The sequence below is a fragment of the Orbicella franksi genome, unplaced genomic scaffold, assembly GCF_964199315.1.
Source record: "Orbicella franksi unplaced genomic scaffold, jaOrbFran1.1 SCAFFOLD_31, whole genome shotgun sequence".
NCBI classification, from domain to species: Eukaryota; Metazoa; Cnidaria; class Anthozoa; order Scleractinia; family Merulinidae; genus Orbicella; species Orbicella franksi.
This window is the reverse complement of record NW_027670514.1, coordinates 60,001-79,080: the sequence shown is the minus strand read 5'-3', so window position 1 is coordinate 79,080 and position 19,080 is coordinate 60,001. Positions and strand designations below refer to the sequence as shown.

At 38.0% G+C, this 19,080-nt stretch overlaps 3 protein-coding genes and 1 long non-coding RNA gene across 8 annotated transcripts in view; 1 reads left to right on the top strand and 3 right to left on the bottom strand.

The window, feature by feature from the left end:
* Nucleotides 1-477: 477 nt before the first annotated feature.
* LOC145472353 (uncharacterized) lies at nt 478-3,153 on the bottom strand. Its single transcript, XM_081454945.1, has 4 exons — nt 3,073-3,153; nt 2,602-2,685; nt 1,893-2,026; nt 478-1,625 (listed from the first exon to the last, which is right to left on the bottom strand). The coding sequence occupies exons 2-4, from the start codon at nt 2,626-2,628 to the stop codon at nt 1,133-1,135; spliced, it is 654 nt and encodes a 217-aa protein (XP_081311071.1). The 5' UTR covers nt 2,629-2,685; nt 3,073-3,153; the 3' UTR covers nt 478-1,132.
* Nucleotides 3,106-4,258, bottom strand: LOC145472354 (uncharacterized). Its single transcript, XM_081454946.1, has 2 exons — nt 3,996-4,258; nt 3,106-3,379 (listed from the first exon to the last, which is right to left on the bottom strand). The coding sequence occupies exons 1-2, from the start codon at nt 4,256-4,258 to the stop codon at nt 3,106-3,108; spliced, it is 537 nt and encodes a 178-aa protein (XP_081311072.1).
* Nucleotides 4,259-7,508: 3,250 nt separating this feature from the next.
* Nucleotides 7,509-15,101, bottom strand: LOC145472359 (uncharacterized). Of its 5 annotated transcripts, XR_014043701.1 has the most exons (5): nt 15,014-15,101; nt 13,279-13,346; nt 12,731-12,913; nt 11,402-11,495; nt 7,509-8,645 (listed from the first exon to the last, which is right to left on the bottom strand). It is a non-coding gene; the product is annotated as an uncharacterized LOC145472359 (long non-coding RNA). The 5 variants fall into 5 exon arrangements; XR_014043702.1 differs by lacking the exon at nt 12,731-12,913 and having other exon boundaries at nt 13,245-13,346; XR_014043704.1 differs by lacking the exon at nt 12,731-12,913 and having other exon boundaries at nt 13,261-13,346.
* A 3,489-nt stretch (nt 15,102-18,590) lies between these two features.
* Nucleotides 18,591-19,080, top strand: part of LOC145472358 (uncharacterized) — a 2,545-nt gene continuing 2,055 nt past the window's right edge. The window contains exon 1 of the mRNA XM_081454949.1: nt 18,591-18,707. Within this exon, the coding sequence (XP_081311075.1) occupies nt 18,657-18,707 (51 nt within the window). The 5' untranslated portion in view covers nt 18,591-18,656. The remainder of the gene's footprint in view (nt 18,708-19,080) is intronic.

Below are 19,080 nucleotides of genomic sequence, written 5' to 3'. Positions count from 1 at the left end.
TTTCAGTGTATCTCGTATCTCGTATTTCTAATTGATTTCATTTCTTATCATTGTTCTCTGTACTTTTATCTCGGAGAACTTTCTTTTTAGCTCTCTGCTTGGAACACATCTGGATAGGCACCGCATAAGTAGCTATTATCGTAGTTAGTGTCATCGTTATTATCATGGTTATTACGAAGACATCCATGTGAAAAGCTCTCTATTCAACAAGAGCTACAGCGGTCTTCCTTTCATTTGCAGGTTGCGGCTACGCTACAATGAAGAGACCGGCGCGCCCGATCTAAGTCGGTAGGTATGCTGCAGAGACAACAAATTATGCCGTTGGAAAAGTAGGGTGAAGGAGCTTGAGAATTCTAATTCCGCACGTAGGAATGGAAATACCGTTGTTTTTGAGCCGATGGATTTAACAATGAAAACTGGCAGAAAAATTTCTCTAGTGATTGCTGGAAGTTTTTTTTTTTTTTGGGGGGGGGGGGTTTAAATGTTGGTTCAGGGACTTTGGGGGGTATTGTTTGAAGCACTGGGGATTTAAGGGGGGGTTTGAATTTTTTCTTCATTGAATGAAATTTCATTTAATTTCATTTCCTTCCACTTGCAGCAGCTGTCTTTGGCCGAGACGACTCGTGCCTTGTACTGGGACTTGAATGCACCAATGAATGAATGTCTGCCTAGAACTAAATCCGGAGAATAATAATAAAGGTTTTTTTAAGGATCATTTCTCTGTTTCTTTGTCTTTTGTGGATTTCTTGGGGAGGGGGGAGTGATCTTAGGGTTAGATGGGGCCCGACGTTTAACCCGAGGTTGACCTTACTCGGTAGATACAAGACGTTGCTCATTTTCAGACCGTGGCAAGAATCTACATTTTGTCAAGAGCAAGCGAAGGTGGCTTGAATACGGCACTGTCTAATTGCCCTCCCATTTCTTTGAAATATGACAAAGACTTTTCTCTTCTAGAACTTTTTTAATCTCAATAATGACACCCACCGAAGATAGTTACAAACAAACAAGTCCTAAAAACTGAAATAAATAACATATATGGAATGGAAAATTCTAGCGGGGCCAAAGCGGCCGTCAACATCTCTGCGGCCATGCTGGAAAGCCTTTCAATGGAAATAGCTATCGTTTTCCGAGCTCAGGAGGGCCTGCTGTCGTGCTCTGCTTTGTGGATGCTCCGCAGGCTGGTACAGAGTCTGTAGCAGTTGCTTTTTCCCTTGGCCGGCCGGACTTTCACTGGCACCAGGGAGGAAACTGACTCCACCCACCGGCTTCCGTCCACCTTCAGGCAGTAGAGACCCGCACCAACCGGCTTGTACCACAGTAGGGAGGCTTGACCATCGGGGAGAAAGGAATGGAGGCGTCCCAACAAGACTCTCAGTTGCTGCAGGCTGCTCTCTTCCTCCACCAGACCCACAAAGTCTCCAGCCTGGTGCTGGCTTGCCGTCTCGTTGTCCTGGGCGGGGTCGACCTGCCCTTCCCCCTCCTGCTGCTCAGCTCTGCTCCGGGCCAGCTCCAACGCAAGGACCTTCTTCTGGTTGGCTGTCCTGCGATCGTAGGTAGACTGGACCTGCTCACGAGAGTGCCTCAGTGTAGCCACGAGATTCTCTTTCATCCGGTCGTTGCACTCGCTGTTTGGGAGAAACAGTACAGGGTCAAGTCGATGTTTTGTTTTGGTCTTTTAACTTGTAACCTGCGCAAAGCGGTTAAGTCACATAATTGTGATTTCATTTTCATCATTAAGTAACATCTAGACCTCAAGAAGGCTGCTCTGGCTAGCCAAAATATCGCTTCTAATAAACTATGGGGTGTCAGCCTTTGCAGTATTGTCAGTCTTGGACGTTCAATCATTATTTACTTTTCTTTCAAACATCGCTCACCGGCGAGAATACACCCACCTTTGGCCATAAGCCCAGGTCAGGAAGGCCGAACGCAGTCCGTTGATGCTCACTGCACGTCCAGTCAACCTCATCAGGAGGCCTTTGATGTGGCGAGAGAAGGCACTGCTGGAGAATGGCTGGCCATTGGCATTCTGAAAGTGGCAAAAGCATGCAGTTATGACCTGACCGGAACCCAGCTACAGCACTATGCGGTATTTACCCGTGTGTAATGCACACTTTTTTTTCGCGAAATTAATATAGGTAATCGTACGGTTTTGAGTTCAATTTGGAATGAATTTGCTCAAATGCAAATTAATTCCAAATTGAACGAGAAAAACCGTATGATTACTTATTAATAATATAAACAGGAACATAGGTCGTTTGTGAATAAGTTCAATGAATTAATAGATCAAGAACTGTTGTACCTTAGCGAATGATTCTAGATGTTATTGTAAATTCATTTCTTATTTTCCAGTTGTAGTTAACTCAATAAATATAAGTTTGCAAAGATAAACCTTTGGTTTTGTTTGTGATTTTTTCTTCTTTTTTTCCAAATTATGGTCAAAAATGAGGGTGCGTACTATACATGGGGCGTGCATCATACAGGGGTAACTACGGTGTGTCGCTACAGCACCACAAGTCACTTTAAGTGGCGAAAAACAATGAGTGTAATACTTATACTTATACTCTGCTGGGTAAAGTATACGTATGGAAAGGGAGAACCCACCAGAAACAGGTGACTTCCTGGGCCCATCTCCAGCCCGAATTCCTGCACGCACTGTTGGAGGAGACGGCAGAGCTCGCTACCCGCCTGGAAAGGATGCAAAGAACAAACGGAGTTCGCAAGCGAAACAAGGAGAAACAGTAATAATAACAATAATAATAATAATAATAATAATAATAAAGTTTTTTGAGCACATTTAAAAAAACTCAATGCGCTTACATTGCTATAAAAAATAAATTAGTTAAATCCTATAAAATATCTCTAATAACAGTAAGTAAATAAAGTAAATGAAATAATTAAAATACACTTTCTCATAAAATGAAATAAATCAGAAGTAGGATTTCCGAAACAAGAATGTTTTGAGGGAGATTTAAAGTAAGTAAGGGTGGGGGGGGATCGTTACCGTGAAAAAGTGCAGGAGAAGAATACCGACAAGTGACTGGATGGCTTTTAAGGTCAAATCACCTGACTCACCTCGAGATCTATCTGTTCGTGGCCCGTGAAACGTCAGGTCTTATACAGCTGGACGTGGATGGCGACCTCGCCGGAACATTTCATGAGGACAATGTTGCGATGGCGGAATTGCCCGGCAGAGAAGGGGTTGTCGAGTTCCCCCTCCTGGACGACCTCGAGGATCCTGATTTCCAGGCCCCTTGAGGGCGGGATGTGGCAATACAACGAAAGCAGCAGGAGGTCTGAGGCTTCTCGGGCCCTGTGTTTCTTGGACCTGGCCGCCTCGAATTGCAACCTCTGCGTTGCCAAGGCACTAAGCACTTCGTCCCTGAGAGGAAAGACCATGAACAAATTGACGTGGCTTGTTATGCATCTGTCCTCTTGTCGATGATAAATTGCGGCATGACATTGTCAAAGTTTAGGGCCGAAGCCCTTAGACAAAGTCAGGAGGCAATTTATCATCGACAAGAGTACAGACGCGTAAGAAACTGACGCCAATTTGTTTTTCACAACAACAAGACCCCAAGACAGTCAAATGTCGGAAATAAATGAGGGAAAGGACGCGGTAACATTGTCGATAGGTTTTCTCACTTTTTGATTGGCTACTTAAAAAAGGCCATCGTGATAACAGACAATAAAAAGTTGACAGTTCGACAGCTGTCGGTTGAACTGTTGAAGGCTGGCGTCAATTAAAACGTTATCCGCCTGTACTCTTAGTGATGATAGCAATGAGCCATCCCCACCCAGAAATTGCCAAAGTAACCCCCCCCTTCCCGGGTCGCAAGCTTGGTAACTTGGAAGTACTTTAACCAGGCGAGGTTTTTTCAATTGTGCAAAGTACTCATGACCACGAATTGAAAAGAGTCCGGCCAAAATTTGTTTTTACACATCCAAATCGGTCCACTGGGTAAATTGCATCATTACTAATTCCATTGCCCACTCACCAATCAAGCCAGCGATTGAGGGCTTGCAGTTCCTCGATGGTCTTCGGCCTGTCGATCTCCCCTTGTCTTTGCAATAGGGTGGCGGTCCGGCGCAGTTGGCCGATGATGGGCACGCCATGAAATCGGGGCGAGTCCTTGCGGTGAAGATACTTCAAGGGATACAGCAGCGAACTGGCGTGGTTGGATATGGTGGCGGGCAACAGCTGTCGTTCCTCCTGCAAGACGAAATCCCGAGATTCATGCATGGATCTTTTATCACACATACACACACACACACATCCTCTTTATTACCCTTTTTTCATTAATTAATACAGAAATATATAAAATATTGCTAAAAATTAGGGTTCTGGCAACCCGAAATAACCACTAGGTTAAAAATGCCGGGTTGCCAGTTTACAAATTGGTTAGTCAAATTTTAGCCGGACACATACACGTACACACGGACACACATACAAAATATAATATATACCAGAAAGTAAAGAAGAAAAGAAGCTGAAATTACATGCGAATCTATTACCTTAAATAAAAAAAAATATATTTGAACTGAACAATGAAGAATATCAGATAAATGATGGTAAGGCATTGCAAAAACAGAGATAATATCTTAATGTGAAAAAAAAGAGAATTGACTAGTGCTTTGGAGAAAGCTCTGTTTCAGTTTAACTTTGAATGATGAAATTGGCAAGTGCTTTATATCACGGTCAATAGCATTCCATATCTTAGGGCCCTGAAATCGAATATTAAATTTTCCATAATTCGTTCTTGCTTTGGGAAGATAGTAAGACTGTTTTGCAGAATGCCTGGTATTGTAACTGTGGACGATATCTAACTTAGTGAAGAAGGACTGGAAGACAGAGGGTAACAATTGATTATGAAATTTATACATGAAAGTGGCAATGACGAAGGTAACGGGATCAGAAAATTTACTGATCTCCAGAGACTTGAATAGCTGACTAGAGTGATGATCAAAGCTAGTGAATGTCATCTCCCGTACTGCTTTTTTTTGTGAGATAAAAATTGGATTTAGAGTAGACTCATAAGTATTACCCCAGGCAATCAGTCCATAAATCAGACAAGGATATACTAAGCCATAATATAAAGTCACTAAAATTTCTTGACTTACATAATGACAGATTTTGCAAAGAATTCCAATACTTCTCCCGAACTTCTTTCCGGTGCAATCAACATGTTTTTTCCAACTAAGATTAGAGTCTATCATAATGCCCAAGTATTTGATACAGTGTTCTGTTTTTAATTGCTTATCATTAATTTTGAGACAAAAATTAAGGCTTTGTACATTCTTTTGTGGTGGATGGAATATTACGAAGTTCGACTTATCAATGTTAAGAGATAATCTATTGGCACAGAGCCAGGTGTGAACATTACTTAGCTCATTGTTCATGGATTCTTCAAATTCAGAAGTAATTTTATGTTCACAAAATAAGTTAGAATCATCTGCGAACAGATGAAAATCAAATAGGCTTGAGCTGTTTTGAAAGTCATTTATATATACCAAAAAACAAGGCATGGCAAACTCCACCGCCAGAGTAGGAAATACGGTTACGAAACAAGAGACTAAAAATGAGACGAACTTAAGAAATGACATTCTTACAAGCTGAGCTCACTTAGATTCGATTTCCCACAATCTCTGACGGGAATAGTTGTCTTCCCTTTGCCCCAGTCCAACATCAATGATTGAAACTCGGCCGCCGCAGGTTTCGTTAATTCCCAGGACTTCCCCTCCCCTCTCGAGGCCATCCTTGCCTCGTGTTTTTCACACCTAGCTCGACCAGAAATGTGTGAAACCTTCGGCCGCTCCCGAGTTTTCGAATAGTGCGCAGGCAAAATCTAGCGCTAATAAATGAGAACATAGTTAGTAGAGGGGAATGGTTATGAAACCCGGCAAACTTCAAAGGACTATGTCTTTGTTTAGGTTTTTGCCTGGTCATGTGATCGCGACCGTGCACAACAGAAATGCCAAGATGGCGTCCGGAGTCTCGTAGAAATTGAAGTTCGAATCAAAAGTTCTGGTTTTGGCTGTTAAATTTGCTGTTAATTGATCGAGTATCGTTAGGCCCGGAGATAATTTTTGTGTACGGCTGTGGCACAAGTAGAAGGACCAAAGGAGTAGGAATATGGAAGTTACCGAAGGCAAAAGACGAGGACCACAAGAAATGGAGGGAAGATTGGCTCGGGGAAATTACGAAGACAAGAGAAGTTGATCGCGACTTTAAGAGACAAGTAGAGAACAACAAGGTGTTTACATGCGAGAAACACTTTCATCTAGAAGATATTGAAACATGTAAGTAGTAAAATAAAACAAATTATGGTTAAATACATTGCAAATTTGCGGTGATCTGTTTTAGACGTAGTGCATAACACATAAGCATTTGAAACATTCTTAGGCAAGCTAGCTCCAGATTTTCTTTAGTATTTCTTTACTTAAATTACCTTGTTTTCTTCTTCAGTTCATTCAGAGAAAATGACGTACAAAGAGCCAAGATTTGGCACGTTACCTGTGCTGAATATGCCGAAAAGAAATCACTATACTCCTTGTTTTGATGGCAGAGAATTCATTTCTATCTTCTTTTAGCTGTACCTCTACACAGACATAAAAAATGATAACTGTAAAACAAATAGACTACTAAATAGTTTAAACATAAAAAATTCAATGGGGAAATTGTACGTTCGCTTTTTCGAGTATATACTATAAATTGCAAGGTTCACCCCTCAAAATAATATATAAACAAATCACTACATCTCGGAGCTTTGAGCTTTCTCGAAGCTGTTATATAAGTATACCTTGTTTCAAAAGAGTCCTACAGGAGATTTTCATCGAAGGAAAGCAATATATAAGCTTAATATTTGCGTGAGCATTTGTTGGATTTCGTTTGTTTACACGAGTCGAGCAGACTATGTGTGGCACATTTAAGAACAATAATGCGAAATTTTGACTCAACATTACCACTTTTTCAACTTACATTTCTAACTGTGACCGCAAATTGTTCCTCTAACTCTTCAGTGTCTTCCAAAACGTCCAAAATGGCCTCAAAATCGTCTCCCCACAGGAACAGACTGTCTGTACTGTCCGCCATCTTGAATGAACTTGTGCACGGTCAGAGTCACGTGACGGGTCTGTTCAACATCGGAGACCGCGCAATTGTTTAAACCTCTGAAGTTTGCCGAGTTTCATAACCATTCCCCTCTACTAACTATGATGAGAACAGACTCACCCGCAGAAAATCCAGGTAATTCTCGATTAGTCGGGAGTCAGCGAATGTCTGCGGCGTCAATAGGCAGGCTCCATCTTTTCCTTTCGCGTGACCGAGGAAACCTTGAAAGGGAAGAGAGAAAGAGAGACTCAAAAGCCAGGTCGCCCGCGAACGCGCAATATTCTCGGAATGCCCAGATACTTACATAGCAGTCTTTCCTCGGCTTTTTCGTAGGTCGAAGTCGCCACTCCCGCTGTCGAACGCGGTTTGGTTGATTGAAAATAGCTTGCAAATCCGTTCGAGCAAATTGTGCATCGCGTACGTATCCAGGATCTCTTCAATTCCTACTGCATCATTCTGATGGAATTTCTGGAAGTCGCGTTTGCTATGTTTTTCTTTATTTTTCGCCTAGCTTCCTTGACTTACATTATTGTTGTATTCACTTGCTATTTACTTGTCATTTTTCCTAGTCAAACTCGTAATCGCGTAAAGAAATAAAGTCGTGCGATGTTTGAAGTTCAGTGCCAGTTTGGTTTCCACTCGATTAATACCATGGCGAACCTTTCGCGCGCTCGTGGGCTGTTTACCGAGAAAGGATCAATTATATTGGGGTAGATTAAAAAGAGCCATTACTATAGACACTTTATTGAACTAGCTTGTTGGGTATTGTTCTCGTTGAACGTCTAAATTTCGCGCAGAAAAAGACTAGACACACGCACACAAACAACTCTTGGCTCAATGTTTGTACACGTTCCTCGCTAGGGGAATCCCCCCGCTGGTTCCCAGGCTCTCTCCCGTTCCATCGTTCACAGCAACAGAGACCCAACCGTCGATTGAAATAGCGCTTGCGAAGATCTACTTTTCCGCATGGGCCTAATTTGGCGCAAAGACCTTTCAATTTAGTAGCCACCGTACTTAACGACAAAGATATACAAAAATTGCTGTGAAAAAAAGAAAAGAAAATGATATACCAATCATATGTATGCTCATTTGGAAACCAAAGGTGAAGAAACGCAACTGAGCTTAGCGAGTGTGTACATTTTGTGGAGCCTGAAAGACCAGAATATTGAGTGCAACATGTTATATTGCACATTATCTCGGAAGTTAATGATGTCTGTTGTATTTTTGAAATACGACCGAGTCTTGTTGCTTAGCCATAGGCTGAAGGGACATGGAAAAGCAACCCTCAACATGCACGACACAGGCTTTTAGTCAGGTTTTGACTGAAGAAGTGAGTAATCGAAAATGGGCTGAACACCAATAAACAAACATAAAAAGTGACTATCTGATTTCTTTTGGGAATTTTAATGCAGTGCTAAAAATATCCGATCTAGCAATGTTATCAAAAGTCTCTGGAGTTGTTCTCTGTGCTGTTCTTTTCCATCAAAGTCTCACTCCCTTGGCTGGCTGCGTCATTAAGCATTTTCCTTTGAGAATTCTGCAAAAAAAAAAGCAATAGTAAGACACTTCTATATTATAGCCCTTTGAGGGCTAATAAAACTGACAACATCAACGACTGAATTCATTCACAGTACTTGTGATTATGTGTAGGACAAACACAGTTGTGTGTAATACATGATCTAAGCACATTTCACTCATCAAACAAAAACGTGCTAAATTAATGGACTGCATATTGTGGTTCTACTTAGTGTCTTGAATAGAATTCAACCATTTTTGCCCTAAAATTGCGTAGGGTCATTCTCATGGTGAATCCACCCTAACCGAATGAGCCAATCTTCAAATCTGTCCTTCGGCGACTTGAGAATACTCAAAATCCACCCTTCTAGGGTCAATCCCATTTCCAGGTGGTCAGAATGGAAACTTGATTTTCTCTCATCCGACAGCCGTGAATTTAACCAGTACCCTTATCTTTTTAAGGGGACAGCTAAGCCATGCTATTGTAAACTCCCCTTGTGTGCTCAGGTTACAATTACAAAGTCACGCAATGCAGGTCAAGTCACGCCAACGATATGATTCCTGAGAAATGTATTAGAAATTATCAGAAATGTACTGATTAGTCAAAATATTGTAGCCAGGTTTTTTTAAATCCATTTAATATACCTTCTTTGCTGGAAAAAAGATTTCAAAAAAATTGTGTGAAAGGAACATTTTTTCCACTGAAAAAAGTACTGAAATTAAAAAATTTAACACGAGACATGCCCGAAGATAACATAACTAACGGGGGTCTTTTTCTTAACTCCACTATTGAAAAATACTGTAGCCAGGTTTTTTTAAATCCATTAATATAACTTCTTTGCTGGAAAAAAAGATTTCAAAAAATTGTGTGAAAGGAACATTTTTTCCACTGAAAAAAGTACTGAAATTAAAAAATTTAACACGAGACATGCCCGAAGATAACATAACTAACGGGGGTCTTTTTCTTAACTCCACTATTGAAAAATATTGTAGCCAGGTTTTTTTAAATCCATTAATATAACTTCTTTGCTGGAAAAAAAGATTTCAAAAAATTGTGTGAAAGGAACATTTTTTCCACTGAAAAAAGTACTGAAATTAAAAAATTTAACACGAGACATGCCCGAAGATAACATAACTAACGGGGGTCTTTTTCTTAACTCCACTATTGAAAAATATTGTAGCCAGGTTTTTTTAAATCCATTTAATATACCTTCTTTGCTGGAAAAAAGATTTCAAAAAAATTGTGTGAAAGGAACATTTTTTCCACTGAAAAAAGTACTGAAATTAAAAAATTTAACACGAGACATGCCCGAAGATAACATAACTAACGGGGGTCTTTTTCTTAACTCCACTATTGAAAAATACTGTAGCCAGGTTTTTTTAAATCCATTAATATAACTTCTTTGCTGGAAAAAAAGATTTCAAAAAATTGTGTGAAAGGAACATTTTTTCCACTGAAAAAAGTACTGAAATTAAAAAATTTAACACGAGACATGCCCGAAGATAACATAACTAACGGGGGTCTTTTTCTTAACTCCACTATTGAAAAATATTGTAGCCAGGTTTTTTTAAATCCATTAATATAACTTCTTTGCTGGAAAAAAAGATTTCAAAAAATTGTGTGAAAGGAACATTTTTTCCACTGAAAAAAGTACTGAAATTAAAAAATTTAACATGAGACATGCCCGAAGAAAACATAACTAACGGGGGTCTTTTTCTTAACTCCACCATTGAAAAATATTGTAGCCAGGTTTTTTTAAATCCATTAATATAACTTCTTTGCTGGAAAAAAGATTTCAAAAAAATTGTGTGAAAGGAACATTTTTTCCACTGAAAAAAGTACTGAAATTAAAAAATTTAACACGAGACATGCCCGAAGATAACATAACTAACGGGGGTCTTTTTCTTAACTCCACTATTGAAAAATATTGTAGCCAGGTTTTTTTAAATCCATTAATATAACTTCTTTGCTGGAAAAAAAGATTTCAAAAAATTGTGTGAAAGGAACATTTTTTCCACTGAAAAAAGTACTGAAATTAAAAAATTTAACACGAGATATGCCCGAAGATAACATAACTAACGGGGGTCTTTTTCTTAACTCCACTATTGAAAAATATTGTAGCCAGGTTTTTTTAAAGCCATTAATATACCTTCTTTGCTGGAAAAAAGATTTCAAACAGTTGTGTGAAAGGAACATTTTTTCCACTGAAAAAAGTACTGAAATTAAAAAATTTAATATGAGACATGCCCGAAAATAACATAACTAACGGGGGTCTTTTTCTTAACTCCACTACTGAAAAATATTGTAGCCAGGTTTTTTTAAATCCATTAATATACTTTCTTTGCTGGAAAAAAAGATTTCAAAAAATTGTGTAAAAGGAACATTTTTCCACTCAAAAAAGTACTGAAATTAAAAAATTTAACATGAGACATGCCCGAAGATAACATAACTAACGGGGGAATTTTTCTTCCCACTGGGTGACATCAGACAACATTTGACTTGTCAAAATTAAGGGATGGTTTCTTTGAATGAAGGGATGTTCTGTTAGTTGGTTTGTTGACATGGCTGGAATTTCATAAGAGAGCAAGCACTTGGGTTCATTTTAAAAGTGCACCACTTGGCACAAAGAAACAAAAACCTTCAAGCCAGTTTACCAGCACATGTGTGTCTCTCTCACAGACATGTCACAACTGAGATCTCTTGTGGTTGCAAAATAGCAATCTAAAAAACCAACAAATCTGACATAAACTGTCACAAGAAGTGAGGAATACACACACCTTTGGAAATGTTGCTGTTCCTGCCTCATCTCCGCAGATCTCTGCCTGATCAGTACTTGCTTATGTTCCCCGTAGTTCATATGTGAAAAGGAGCCTGCAAACATATCAAAATCATTGCACATTTGATTAACAAACAGTTACCAAGTACTGCTGCAAATGTCCACTTACATTATCGACAACTGACTTTGAGGCTCTGTGGGTAGATATACAAAATGGATTTCAACGTAACATGATCTGTGGTGTTATTTACCGGCATCCTCAAGGTAACATGCAAAACTTTATGGATTTTCTTAACTCCACTATTGAAAAGATTGATAGGGAGAATAAATTTTGCATCATCTTAGGAGATTTTATTCTTGACCTTCTTAAAATGGATTCTCACCCTGATACAGGTAATTTTTTACATACTTTGGGGTCCTTCAACTTTCAACCTCATATTTTACAACCTACTCGAATTACTGATCACTCACAAACTTTAATTGACAACATTTTCTTCAATTCTTTGGAACACCTCACCTTAAGTGGGAATATTATTTATGATCTTACTGATCATTTACCTAATTTTGTTATTATCAAAAAACTCACTTCTTTACCTAACAATGTTAAGATCTACAAAAGAGATTATTCTAATTTTGATGAGTCTGCTCTAATTCAAGATATGCGGTCAGTTGATTGGGGAGGTGTCTTGCATGTCGATCCTGATCCTAATGTAATGTTTGATTCTTTTTATACCAGAATTTCCGACATAATTGATGTTCATATCCCTCTCATACAACTCTCTAAAGGTGAATTAAGAATGAAATCTAAGCCATGGATAACCACTGCTTTAAGGGTCTCAATCCACATAAGAAACAAACTTTTCAAGAAATATGTTTCAGCTAACTCTGTATATTACCACACTAGATTCAAGCTTTATAGAAATAAAATTAATCAATTATTAAAAGTAAGTCAAAGCAATAATTATAATAATTATTTCCATGTAAATATGTCTGATTCTAAGAAAGTCTGGAAGGGGATAAGACATCTTGTTAATCTTAAATCCAAATCTGGTTCCACCCCCACTAAATTACTTGTTGACGATGTTGAAATTACTGATCCTAAGTCTATGGCTGATGCTTTTAACAATTTCTTTGCTAATACTGGATATAACTTGACAAAGAATATTCCTAGTGTAAATAAATCCCCCCTTCAGTATCTCACAGCTCCATCCCAAAATAGTTTCTTTCTATTTCCCACAACAAACAAACTTTGTGCGACTGGCAACTGATTCGAATATTTCTGCCGACAAGTAAAAATAGTCAGCATTTACATTGCTTAGTTCTGGCTTACTCTTATGGATCTTGGCTTCAGAGCACTCTTCCATCCGTTGAATTTTGACCTTCGCTAGACACTGAAACCAGCCATGGCGAACGATGGAAAAAGCAAATCGTCTCTTCTACACTTGCTTTGCGATGATGTAATTTGTTTTTGTGTTACAAGCAAATTTCACTCCAATCTGCATTGGGGCTACTGCTACTAAGAAAACAAATTACTGTAGTTTACCAAGGGGAAGTTCCTTTTTTTTTCAATTGCAAGTTGCCTATTTATTTTTACTATTTATTTCTACTGACTCGATGGTGTGAAATCCAGCTTCTTGTAGCTTTTTGACATCATTTGCACTTATTCCATCCTCCCTTAATGAAGTAATTTTCAAAGTTTTCAATGCCTTTGGTATAAATGATTGATCTTGCTTTTGAGCAGTTAAATTACATGTATTTAACAGTGAATATGTGTTTAATTAATTGTGTCCATTTAGATGGGGTCTGACTAAATGACTAGCCAGATATCAGATGTATCTACGTACCTAAGTAGCAACGTACCCACATGCAGTCACTTACAGTAGTCACATCCTGAGTAGTCAGTCCGATATAAAAGTGTGGCACTTTTGACAATCCTTAGAGCAAATCTGAAGGAAAAGGAAATAATGAATAACCTGAATGGTTAATTTTCACAACAATTTGTGTTAGCCACTAGGCATTATTATTATTATCTACCTTAGTAGCAGACTTTTGTTCTGGAACTGTGTGCGTTTATTAACAAGCTAGCTTGCCCTTTTAATTAGCAAGGTCTCTTCAAAACTAAGTCAAGTCTATGTTTTCTGGTGAAATTTTGATCCAATGATAAGCTCTCATCCTGCTGGTTTAATAAGCCAGTAGTGACACTTAACTATACATGTGCATCGCAGTTTTCTTGGTTTGGTAGACAACAGCAACAACAACAACAACAACAACAACAACAGCAAATTGTATAATGAATTCACAACCTTTCGCTGTGGTTCTACTTAGTGTCTTGAATAGAATTCAACCATTTTTGCCCTGAGATTGCGTAGCGTCATTTTCATTGTGAATCCACCCTAACCGATCAATGAGCCAATCTTCAAATCTATCCTTCAGCGACTTGAGATTACTCAAAATCCACCCTTCTAGGCCAGTGAAGGTTAGGGTTAGGGTTAGGGTTAGGGAGGAATCTTGGCTGGGCCAAAGTATTTAAATCAATTTCCTCACCCCAAAAGTTTGAAAAACTTGAAAAGCTTGAAGCTTGAAAACATTGATTTTCACCTCTCTCAAACAGGAAAACCGATCACCAGTATAAAAAGAACATACTGCATCAGATGAAACCGCTAAAAGCCAGCAAGATAACAACACCCAAGATAATAATGGCCAGTTGCAAGTTCCCATGAATACTGAAAACAGCAGTGCCTAAAAATCATAAATGACCAAGAAACAGTAATTACACATCGTGATAAAAAAGACCCTTCAATTAGTAAACAATTTCATCAACCTTTTGTTTTATTGCAAGGATATTCTCTATTGCCTTACTTTGTTAACAAGTTCATGTTGTGTTTTGGAGGAGCCCTTCAATTTTTGTTCTGTTGTATTGCAAGGACATTTTGTATTACCTTACATTATTAACGAGTTCATGGTTTTTTCTGGAGAATATTACATTTTGAATACTGACGTTACACCAAATATTACTAAATGCTTTTATAGTGTGTATCCTTATAAAATGGAGACCCTTAAAACAAAATTTTCAATGAGACAATTCATGCTATCATAAATTTAGTGAGGACAATGACTAGTATATAACCCTTGAACAGTAGCAACTCTACTCAGTCCCACATAATGAATGTGTGGAACAGTTGTTCTAGTGTTGAAGTTGACAACTAATTTTGACGATATTGACAACTAGTTTCAATGGTTGCGACATGGATGATTTGCCCGCCATTCTACACCACGATGACAATTTGAAGCAGGCTAAAACACTGCTTGAGGCATGGAAGAGGATGGGAAAAGGCAAAAAGCGCAACCTTCCAAAAGTCACCCTTGTATTACATGAAAAACATGTGACATGACACAACAGAACCATTTCGAATAACCACCACTTTACCAGACCCTTGCTTCTCTTTAATTTTAATTATTCACCATTATCTACTTTTTTTCTATTGATATTTTTTTCATCATTTTGAGTGTTGATAAGAATATTCTTCTTACAATGCAACTGAAGGCAACTGAAAATAATAGCATGGTATTATATAGGCTGTTAGATATGAAATAAATGTTAGGATTTTCTCACCCTATGAAGCCAGACTCCAACCACTTCACTTGAGTGACTTCACAACCTGTACAGGCTGGTGTTTTAAACCAGTGTCACCAAGTTAGAGGAAAGGTTGCAATGTGGATGATTTGCCTGCCATTCTACACCATGATGACAATTTGAAGCAGGCGAGAACACTGCTCGAGACTTGGAAGAGGATGGTCAAAGGCAAGAAACGAAACCTTCCAGAAGTCAGCCCTTGTGTTTGATAATCCTTTGGAAACTTACAAATTACATGGAATGCTAAGGCCACATTTTACTTTTCAACTTGCCACTGCTTCATTTTCACTTTCCATCTTCCACTTTTAACTCCCTGATTCCAATTTTCCATTTCTCATTTGCCTCTTTTCTTTTGGCTTCATTTAAGTCTTCCAGGATCTTCAAAAACACATTTAGCCTGTCCGACGCTCAGGAAAAAGAAAAGAGTTGAAGTACAGAAACTGACTCCAATCCAAAATGAAAAACATGTAACAGGACACAACAGAACCATTTCGAGTAACCACCACATTACCAGACCTTTGCTGCTCTTTAATTTTAATTATTCATCATTATCTAATTTTTTTCTATTGATATTTTTTTCATCATCTTGAGTGTTGATAAGAATATTCTCTTTACAACACAACTGAAGGCAACTGAAAATAATAGCATGGTATATAAAGGCTGTTAGATATGAAATAAATCTTGGGATTTTCTCACCCTATGAAGCCAGACTTCAACCACTTCACTTGAGGGACTTTACAACCCGAACGGCATAGAAAATTTCCTAGTCATTTAACTGGGATCTGTTGTTTCTTGTCAAGGATCAAAATTAAGGGAAGGTTTGTTTGAATTAAGGAATAGTTTGTTAGTTTGTTTGTTTACATGGCTTATCACCAGCTAGAATTTCATTAGAGAGCAAAGACTTGGGGTCATTTTAAAAGTGCACAGCTTGGCACAAATAAACAAAAAGCCTAAACCCAGTTTACCCGTACATCTGTCTGTCTCTTACAGACATCTCACAACAGAGATCTAAGTAAAAACCACTGGAATAAAGAACATGCCACAGGACACAACAGAAACATTTTGGAAGCATTATAACCACCACGTTACAAGATCTTTGCTTCTCTTTAATTTTAATTTTTTACCATCATCTAATTTTCTCTATTGACATATTTTTAATCCCTTTGAGTGCCAGTTATATTTAATTTTACTTTTTATCTTGCCATTGCTCAATCTTCACTTCCCATCTCCCACTTTTAACTTCCTCATTCCAATTTTCAATTTCTCATTTGCCTCTTTCCTTCTGCCTTCTGTTAAGTCTGCTAGGATCTTCAAAAACACATTTAGCTTGTCTGACACTCCGGAAAAAGAAAAGAGTTGGAGTACAGAAACTGACTCCAATCCAAAAAATGAGACCAAGTATGATGCCAAGATAGGAAACTCCAACTAGAATCTAAGTAAAAACCACTCGCATGAAAAACGTTTGACATGACACAACAGAACCATTTCAAATAACCCAACATTACAAGACCTTTGCTTCTCTTTAATTTTAATTTTTCACCATTGTCTAATTTTTTTCTATTGATATTTTTTGATCAGTTTGAGTGCTAGTTATATTTAATTTTACTTTTCACCTTTCCATTGCTTCATTTTCACTTTCAAGTTTTCCACTTTTAAACGTCCTGATTCTAATTTTCCATTTCTCATTTGCCTCCTTTCATTATTAACGAGTTCATGCTGTTTTCTGGAGAATATTACATTTTGAATACTGTTACACCAAATATTACTAAATGCTTATATAAATATATTAAATATTACTAAATGGACATTGTTAAAACAAAATTTTCAGTAAGACAATTTATACTGTCATAAAGTTAGTGAGGGCAAAGACTAGTATATAACCCTTGAACAGTAGCAACCCTACTCAGTCCCACATAATGAATGTGTGGAATAGTTGTTCTAGTGTTGAAGTTGACAACTAATTTTGACAATGTTGACAACTAGTTTCAATGAAGATCTGCCACAGGATGAGCTAGAGAATGGATTTTGAAGTAATCATCAATGACTTCTCTCATTGAAGAATATTTTTAGGTATGTTTTTTAGGATGTATTAGAAGAATGAAGTCACAGGTCAATCAGTCGATGGTCCTTGGGGTGAAATCATGATAAATGTTAATCGTCGACTCGGAATATAATGTAGTAAATACAGTGAGATTAAAAGCATCTTCATGGATCTGGAGTGGTTAACCAAGTTACAACTCTATAAATTCTGGAAGTTGAACTGTGAGGCATGGATTTAGTAGTGGTGTAACTTTGGCAATTTTCAATCAATCATCTGCCGGGAGAATGAAAGATGATAGATTTGAACTGTTAGAGGTCTCATTAATATAAATTTAAAACACTCAGCCCAGCAGCACAATTAGAGCTGATCATATGTGGGACTGCTGTTACATTACCTCTGAGGTTGATATAAGATTCGAGCTTTGCAAGTAGCAAGTCAGATGGCTTCAGAGTTCAAAAGCTCAACAACTACAAATCAGTAATATATGAAAGTGATAATTTTGCAGCTTAAGGCAAGTGATAAAGTTTCCTTACTGTTAGAAAAATATTTATTTCTCTTTGAAAAATACTGAATTAAAACTGGTAATAACTGTACATGGAAGTAATTCCAAAGATCTCAGTTGACCGGGTTACTAGCATGATTTGATGCCCTAAACTATGCAATCACTCAGCTACACAGAAAAAAAACCAAGAACAAAAAAAGATCAAAATTAAACTGACTATTCGGTAAATAATAGGATGGTGAAATCATGAATTATTCGAAACGCCAATACACTGTAAGAGATCTTTCTGTATGAAATAAATGTTACAATTTTCTCACCCAGCAATTTCAATAACACTACAATTAAAATTCGCTCTCTATAAAAACGAAGATTTAGTCTGTAATTTGACAATTTTATCTCAGTACAATCCGTAGAAATCGAGGTCCTCCAAAGCGTAAATTCCTTGGAGACACATGCGCATGCCCTATGCATAACTAATGAGCAAATGAATCGCGTACGCGATTCATTTGGGATTAATGTTTCTCAATAATTTTCATTGAAGTGTTGTGACTAATCTACAAAACTGTCTTTAGAAGGAAACAGGAAAACAAATTGCATGCGTTGACCTAACGGCTTTGTTTGTTTTACGGTCAATTCGTATTGATGTGATGATAGTATTACCAAGGAAAAAGTCGGATGAGAATTAACAAACGCAACTGAAATAGCAATTATTAAAACGCTATCGAATACCTTTCTCGAAGCAGTCACTTCTCTGCTTATCGACGGCCCACTTCTCTGTGACTCAAGCCATTTCTCTCTGATGGCAAAAAGGGAAATTTAGCGCTAACCAGATTCCGTGCCGCACTCGACATCGGGCTCAGAGAACAAAAAGCATCTCACAGACTTTTTCCGACATCCGCCATTGTCGGGCGAATGCATTGAGCACATGTGTTTTTCGATCACGTCATATGAAAGATAAGATACCACCCATATTTGGATCAACCTCGTCCCCAGGGCTTATTTGGATAATCAAATCGCTGAAAGTTAGAGGGAAACTTGTTATTTCAGAGCTGACTTGAGTTGTTTTTGCGGTTACTAAAATGGCAAAAGATTTTGTGAACAGTTTCGATCACAGTCCATTTTTGGTCGAGGTAAGACTATACTGAATAATAATGGATTTTTCCAGCGGTAGAGAACTCCTTTTTCGCTTGTATTAAGTTTACTTTAATTCACGGTTAAATTGTCCTAATCAAAAGAATAAATTTATCCTGTGATTAAATTTTGTTTCTCCAAGCTGGATTAGCACTATCCAAGGATTAAACTAAAGGTTAAATTTGACCCACCTAGCGAGGTGAATTAACGTGCTAATCGGATGAAAATGCGGACAAACAAGTCAAAATGGCAGACATTTTGCTTAAAGTACTGGGCCCAGTACGGAATGCTCCGAGTAGTTACCAAATATGGACAGACCGTTCTTCGGCGATACGCCAAATGTTTAGTTTTTTACACGACTAGAGCGAAGCA

Bases quoted from the DNA above. Each gene is read 5' to 3' on its own strand.
- LOC145472353 (XM_081454945.1), bottom strand. From the start codon at position 2,628: ATGGGCCCAGGAAGTCACCTGTTTCTG. The intron at 2,027-2,601 runs GTGGGTTCTCCC...TGCCACTTTCAG, and splicing joins CAGGAAGTCACCTGTTTCTG to AATGCCAATGGCCAGCCATT. The intron at 1,626-1,892 runs GTGGGTGTATTC...TCTCCCAAACAG, and splicing joins ACCTGGGCTTATGGCCAAAG to CGAGTGCAACGACCGGATGA.
- LOC145472354 (XM_081454946.1), bottom strand. From the start codon at position 4,258: ATGTGTGATAAAAGATCCATGCATGAATCTCGGGATTTCGTCTTGCAG. The intron at 3,380-3,995 runs GTGAGTGGGCAA...CTTTCCTCTCAG, and splicing joins CTCAATCGCTGGCTTGATTG to GGACGAAGTGCTTAGTGCCT.